Source organism: Peromyscus maniculatus, chromosome 7 (genome assembly GCF_049852395.1).
Source record: "Peromyscus maniculatus bairdii isolate BWxNUB_F1_BW_parent chromosome 7, HU_Pman_BW_mat_3.1, whole genome shotgun sequence".
NCBI lineage: Eukaryota > Metazoa > Chordata > Mammalia > Rodentia > Cricetidae > Peromyscus > Peromyscus maniculatus.
In genome coordinates this window covers 15,537,425-15,545,501 of record NC_134858.1, presented here as the reverse complement: position 1 = coordinate 15,545,501, position 8,077 = coordinate 15,537,425, and the positions used below count along the sequence as shown (strand labels likewise).

The following is an 8,077-nucleotide window of genomic DNA, read 5'->3' as shown; positions in this document are numbered from 1 at the left end:
ACACAGGACATGAATTATTCTGATATCTCTCATCTCCATACCCCATGATATATTTTATTACCATAATATAGTGCTGCAGGGTACCTGGCAGTCCCGTGTTTTTTCCCCTCAGCCCAGGGTGGAGAGCCCCAAGCAGGATCTTTGTCTCCCACTCAGTCTTTATCTACATTTTTCTTTTAATTTGTTTTTTATGTTTTGATTTTTCTTTTAGGTTTTATTGTGTTTATTATTGCACAATGAATCAAGCTTCATTATGAACATTTTAAAACATTTGTTTTTGTTGTTTTCCTTCCTTATATTCCTTCACTTCCCTTTTATTGTCCCAGGAAGCATTATGTATATATTGTATGTGACCTGTTGCTCTTCACCATCTCTTTCTCAACACATACTCTATTTTTGTTTCATGATTTTCTATTTAGTTTCATAGACTATAATCACTTTCAGAATCCCTTATTTAGATAACACAAACATCATTTGCTAGGATCTCCATATGAGACAGATCATGTGATGTTTATATTTCTGTAACTGAGTCACTTTCTTTATTATATTTCCAGTTTCATCTCCTCCAAATTTCATAATTTAATTTTTAAGAGTTGACTAAAATTAAATTATACGCAAGTGTGTGTTTGTCTCACAAGTTTATTACACATTACCAAGCTTATAGATAACTAGGCTTGTTCTGTTTCCTCCCTGATGTTGATGGAAAAGTAATAAATATGGAATTGCTAGTATCTCTGAGGGAGGATATAAATGTATAGAAGTAGCAGAAGTTAGTATTCAGGATGCAATTACTTAATTTTGTTTCATTTTTTTTGTTTTCATGTCTTGTTTGTGTCAAAACATCTATACAAAGAAATTGAATTTATATGTCATCTTGATATTTTAACACAAAACCATGATAATTTTAGAATGTTCTGCATTTGGACTGATTAAATTTGGAAAAACTTATTTTTAAAGAAATGAAGATATTGCTAACATTCTTGCTTATGTGGCTATGATGATGTATGAGGATAGAATAAGTGTTTGAGCTATAGAAGATGAGATGTGTAGTAAAACTACTTTATCCCTCCTTGAGAGAAAAGCTATATAACTTGAAGTAAGATAGAGGCATCATCTTGTAGTAGCACACATGAGCCATCATAGACACTTGATATTGCAGATTAAAGTCCATATGAGTATTAATAATTGGAGAACAACAGATGAAAGATAGGTTATGGAAAAAAGTATTAGTGTTTGATGCACAATTTATTGGTCCAGATAGGGTTAGGTTCTCAGAGGAGTTAGAAGGTTGATATGGTTGGTTTGGACTTATATAGAGATTTTGTGGATTTATTGAGGCTCATGATTATACATGAGCTTTATGAGGTAGAGAAGGATTGTTCAATGTGTGAAAATCTTGATTCTAAAGAACTAAAAAATCTAAAGGGTATGAAAAAGAAGCAAAGAAGATGAAGCACCATTGTTATACCACCACCACCATCACTACCACAATAACCACCACTACAAAACAAAAACAAATAGAAGATAATGAAGGAAATTGAGACTTTAACCACTACTCTGAATAAAGGATGCAAGAGTAGGTATTTATGTTCCATTATTTATTTTAGAGGAAATTCAGTTATTACACTGTGGGCTGCAGTTCTGTTGTTCATATCTTTGTTGTTTTGAGGAATGTTCTATTTCTAATTTCTTTAAAAATTTTATCATGTAGAATGTTTAACTTTATAAAGCACCTTTTCTATATCAACTGGAATGGTCATAGGATTTTTCCTTATTTATGTGGTATATTACATTTATTGATTTGTGCATGTTAAATAAACCTTAAACTCTGGGATAAATCTCACTTGGTCATGATGCATAATCTTTTTATTTGGATTTTTTATTTCAAAATTTTATACATGTACATAATTGTTAGGGAATAATATTTTAAGTTGAGCTTATACAAATGTCAGCCAAGGATAGGTTGGAGAGCAAAAAGTACATCGGCGTGTGGAGATGGGAATTAACTCAATAATATTTCATGATCAAGATAAATTTACAATATTATGTGGATTATGTTCATGATTGGACCAGCAATATTCCTTGGTAAATAATGGCTCCTCCCAAGCAAACCCAGCAGATAGTCAGACCCAGAACCTAAATAAAGACAGAAGGGATAAATTATCTCTGCAAATTATCCTTTGATCTCCACATGAGTGCTGTTGCATGTACATACTCAACCTCCAACACCACACACACACTCATTCATGATAATAAAAAAGAAATCTGTTACATGCTGTGGAAAGGATTAGTTGCTTAAAAACAATAGCAAAAGTAAAACTGTATTATTTAAGTAATAGATGAATTTTAACAAAATTTCATGATTTATACAATTCTTCATTCTCTTGCTTTGAACTTTTATTGAAACATTTGGTTCTTTAATTAAATATGATGATCCACAATGTCAAAATATTGCTTTTAAGAAAAAGTAATTAAACTTTTTAGAGACTACTAAAAATTAGGTAATGGATTTTAAAAAACAGGTAGTTATGATCTTGTCTTTATTTTGAAACTCAAGAAACATGTAGACCATTCTTTCTAAAATTTAAAAATCACAAATGATTGCTCAGTAAACTGTAATAAAAATATCTTACGAAATATTAATATAGAAAATATGCAGATATAATAAATAGAACTGAATATGGTATTCTTACCCTCAGGATCTGAAAATCAGAGATACTATATTCTCACTTTTGAATGCACAATGCATACTTGCTCTCTTGAGATTAGAGTAATAGCAGAAACCCGAGTCTAATGGGAATTTTTGGGTATTGATCCCATGAGATATATACATTATCAGAGTCAGCCTGTGACCACATAATTCATGGACTTTGGTTGCTAAATATCAGATTGGAGCTTAATGTCAAAGGTGTCTCTGTTTCTAAGGAAGCTGTGGAGTCAATTCGTATGTCTACTTGTCCTAAGAACAAACTGTGAGTAGCAACCAAGTATGACTCTGGACTTTAGTGTTAGTGATTATAGCCAGGGACCTCTCTATTCTTCAGTAAAAAACTTAGAAATGATAGTAGGTGTTTTCCTATAATTACGTTTTGGGAAACACTGAAGAAAAGACATATGTAAAATTGCAAGTTAGGTCCTCTTTATTCTCTGATCAGCTGTCAGTCTCTTGAAACATTCTCAAATGTTTGTGCTAACATGCACCTAGCTTCCATTATTATAGTAGGCCTAATAATACACAATAGGGCAGGACATATATCTTCTGATCAGAAATCTAACTTTCTTCAGTCTTTACAATTCTTTTAAATTATTCTGATAGTTTCTTAAATATTTGAGGTAGAATTAAACATGGTTTTGATATGTGCATTAGTTTACTAGGTCTTCAGAATGATATTTCTATAATCTACATTGCTGAAGAACTGAATATCTCCTTTTTCTCTCTTCTGGATGCAGATGTTACAAGATCAAATATCATAATGTATTTCTTCCTATATTTAGAGGTGTGTTTTTTTTTTTTTTTTTTTTTTTTTTTTTTTTTTTTTTTTTTTTTTTTGGTTTTTCGAGACAGGGTTTCTCTGTGTAGCTTTGCGCCTTTCCTGGAGCTCACTTGGTAGCCCAGGCTGGCCTCGAACTCACAGAGATCCGCCTGGCTCTGCCTCCCGAGTGCTGGGATTAAAGGCGTGCGCCACCAACGCCCGGCTTAGAGGTGTGTTTTTTAATGCAACTTTCTGTATGTGGAGGAGTTAGTTTATATTTTATTTTTGTCTGATTCCAAAGAAACATGTCCAACTATGCTAATACTACACATAAAACCACATTCCAACTTAATTTCTTTCCTCAGAAAATGCTCTGAAATATAGTCAGACATTGAAGATTAGAAGGCTTAGTTTTTCACCATTTGAATATAAATACAACATCAACCCATTGTCATGAGCAACTTCTCTTGTCCTTTCTGTTTCTTGAATACAAGTTTTCACAAATTGTTTAGACCATCATGTAGAGATACTTTGAATAGCCAGTGGGAAATGTAGATGTTCAGAAAGCTTTACTCTTCTGGTTCAGTCTTCCTATTTCACTCTTACAATTACCAAACACTTTGAACAGAAGCATCACAGAAAGTGTTACTAACAATAACAATGGCAATATGTTAGGTGCTTCCTGAGACTTAGCAGGCTTGGAGGTGACTAGAATAGAGTGATGCATTATAATGAATCACCAAGAAAACCAGAAATAAAAACTGTAAGACTCAAGTTTATGAGCAAAAGAAGGGTTTCAAGGTTATATTTCTGTCCCTGAATGGTAATTAGATTTTTGCTTGATAGAGGTTTTTGCTGAAAAATATGCACAAACACTTCCCTCCTTTAGGAGTTAGTCCGAATGAACTTGCCATTTACCTGGACAAAAAGGCATTGAAAAATTGTCAGTGCCAGAAACAATAAAAGTAAAATAGTATGAAACCTACTAAAAACTAGATTGGCATGAAATTTTCTCATTATTTTCCATTCTCATCACTTGAGAATTCCTTATAAAATTCTGTCATAAATTCTTCTGTCTTGAACAGTATGAGTTAATGCAGCAGAAATTAGAAAGACAAAGACACTGAGAGGAAGCAAATGAAAACTTCTAGTAACAGACAAAAGTGACAACTTATTTATTTCCACAAATAGCCAATGTTGGCACTTTGCTCTATGTCATGCATTATTAAATAAAGCAATAAAATATCAAGCATTGACTCATTAACTTACTAGTCTCCTTCACACTTATTTTCTTCTTCTTATCTTAAAGACATATGGTACTTGATGTGGTATTTGCTATTATACATGAATTTTATTGTTAGTGGTCATCAAAATTTAGGGAATATAGAATAGAACTGTATTGTGGTATTGTGGGAGAATATATTACTTAAAATTAATGAAAGGTGACTATATCATCATTAATGAAACAAAAGAATTAAACATTCCAATTATGGTATGTGAAGTAGGTTTCTGCTTATACAAAATGTTTGAAGTGTAACAGAAATTTTAGAAAAATGCTGTTACATACAGTCAGATTGTATGAAATGATTTATAAAATGCCAGTATGTCAGTCTTCCCTAGGCAAGGGGGAAAAGTCAGGTTGGTCCAAGTAGATAAGGGTGGGACTTCAAATATGTCTTTATTATTTCTTGAAATAAATATAACTAAAACAAGCACATTGAACTATGTAAATATTTTGCTGTTGATTGTTATGTAGTAAATCTTGCAACTTTTATTATGAGACAATAATTAATAATAAAAATGTACTGACCAGGCCGGGCGGTGGTGGAGCACGCCTTTAATCCCAGCACTCGGGAGGCAGAGCCAGGCGGATCTCTGTGAGTTCGAGGCCAGCCTGGGCTACCAAGTGAGCTCCAGGAAAGGCGCAAAGCTACACAGAGAAACCCTGTCTCGAAAAACCAAAAAAAAAAAAAAAAAAAAAAAAAAAAAAAAAAATGTACTGACCAATACATGTTCAAAAATTCTTGAAACATATTCATGATGTACATTTTTCATAGAATGCACTTCCTAGTTTAAGAATTCACAATCTATATTTAAACTTTGTTTAGTATAGTATTAATATTACTTTTATGTTTATAGATGTCATCATATATCCAGACTAATGAAATATCAGAGTAATTAATGAATTCTTACTTTTCAATATAGAGAAGAATCTCATAAGTGGAGTCATAAGATATGTTCTTATGTAAGATATACATTGAGTTAGAAATGCTCTTCCTTTTCTTGACTCAATTATTCTTACAATTATGGTGCACACATTCATACACACACACACACACACACACACACACGTGTGACTTTAGGTCATATCAGGAGAAAGAGCCTCTTTCTATTTCCAGTTAGTTCTTTATGCCTCATGCTTGTGATTGAAAAATTTGATCTATCAGCTCAATGTTGCTGCCATCTTGCCTGATGTTTACTGTCATGCTTCCTCTCTATCCCTTACTATGATGGATGCTTGCTACTCTGAAACCTTAAGCTCAAAGCACATGTTTTCTTCTATAAATTGCTTTGGCCATGGTATTTTATCATAGCCACAGAAATCAGAATATTAATTGAGTCATATCTAGAGGCAGGAGTCAAGACTGGTTATAGATTTAAAACAGAATGCAGGGGTATAGTCTTCTTATCTTTTCTTTCTGCATAATTAATGTTTATGAAATCAACATGTGTCAACAGAACTGATAGTAGAAACTTATTCTTCTGTAATTTGATGAGTAGTTCAGAAAATTCTGAGGCATACCAACATTGGTTCCCATTGTTTTAGAGGTACTTTAGGTTTACTTTGCTCTTTCTGGTATCTTTTTTCTAGGTATGGATGACTTCTCAAGGAAATGGCATGCCTTATTATTTGTAATAATATCATTTGCCACTCTATTTACAAATGTTTCAGTATTTGTTGAAGAGAACTGAGGTTTAGGAACAATGGACAAGAGGAATAGAGTATAAGTGTATTAAAAACTGAACTACTAATCCGGTTTACACTTTATTTTTTAATTCTCTTATTTATTTTTTATTAAGAATTTTTTATTCATTAAATAATATAGCTTAAAAATATTAAATCACTAGTTCACAAGTTTCAAATACATCAAATTCAGTGACATTACTTATGGAAGATATATTGAATAGGTCATCCCAAAGAATTTATGAAGACTACATGCAAAATGTTTCAGTCATTATCATACCCACAACATGCTAATGAAAAAGTATCACTGCCCAACAAGATTCAGATCATTTTCACCTCTTCTTTTGTGTAATATTCAGCATCAATATGGAAGTTTCAAACCAATCAGGTATTTCTGAATTCTTTCTCATTGGACTGACATATGCTCAAGATGTTGAGTCATTTATTTTCACCTTGTTCCTGTCTATGTATCTTGTTACTGTCTTTGGAAACATTCTCATTATACTGGCTGTAAGCTCCGACTACCACCTCCATACTCCCATGTACTTCTTCATTGCCAATCTGTCCTTTACTGACATCTGTATAAGCACAACGATAATCCCAAAGATGCTAGTGAACATTCAAGCACAGGATCAAAGTATCAGCTACACGGGCTGCCTGTCCCAGGTGTGTTTTGTCTTGATTTTTGGTGGCTTAGAAAGTTGTGTCCTTGCTGTGATGGCCTATGACCGCTACTTGGCCATATGCCATCCCCTGAGGTACACAGTTATCATGAACCCTGTGCTCTGTGTGTTGCTGGTTCTTCTCTCACTGTTGATAAGTACCATGAATGCACTACTGCATAGTCTGATGTTGCTAAATCTAACCTTCTGCACAGACCATAATATCTTCCATTTCTTCTGTGAACTTGTTCAAGTCATCAAACTTGCCTGCTCTGATACTTTCATCAATACCCTCCTCATATATACAGTTACTAGTGTATTCGCTGGCGTTCCTCTTGCTGGAATTATTTTCTCTTATATTCAAATTGTGTCTTCCATTCTTAAGATTTCATCAGTCCAGGGACGGAATAAAGCCTTTTCCACCTGTGGCTCTCATCTCTCAGTAGTGTGCTTATTCTATGGGACAGCTTTTGCAGTGTATATGAGTTCTGCTGTTTCTGACTCTTCTGTTAAGAATGTAGTCTTTTCTATGATGTATATTGTGGTTCCTCAAATACTGAACCCTTTTATATACAGTTTGAGGAACAGAGAAATGAAACAAGCCATGAGACACCTTTTCTGTCATCTTATCATCTCCATAAGTTGAGTTTACAGAAACAGAATGAGAGAAACACTGGTAAGCCAGAATAACTAACTCCTTCATCATCAATTCCTTTAAAAATGACTGTATCATAAGTTGTTTATGCATATTTCTGTGTGGTTCTTAAATGTGACAGTGGTTTTTATTTTCTAGGTATGTGATGTTCAACAAATAATTTTATTTATTATACATTTCATTTCTGTGACTTCTCTGAGGTAGAGGTAAATAAGGTGTGTTTTATTATTGTTTATTTTTAGTAAAATTTTATTGACTTTTCTTAAAAGTAAAACCTAATAGCATTTGGATAAGTATAAAGTTTATACAAGATCAAGTTTAC

General features: G+C 33.0%; 1 protein-coding gene across 1 annotated transcript; it reads left to right on the top strand.

The window, feature by feature from the left end:
* The first annotated feature begins 6,804 nt into the window (after positions 1 to 6,804).
* LOC102921874 (olfactory receptor 7G1-like) lies at positions 6,805 to 7,746 on the top strand. The gene has a single exon (XM_076575556.1). The coding sequence runs from the start codon at positions 6,805 to 6,807 to the stop codon at positions 7,744 to 7,746; it is 942 nt and encodes a 313-aa protein (XP_076431671.1).
* The last annotated feature ends 331 nt before the right edge of the window (positions 7,747 to 8,077 follow it).

Excerpts from the sequence above, each read along its gene's own strand:
- LOC102921874 (XM_076575556.1), top strand. The coding sequence starts at position 6,805 with ATGGAAGTTTCAAACCAATCAGGTATTTCTGAATTCTTTCTCATTGGA.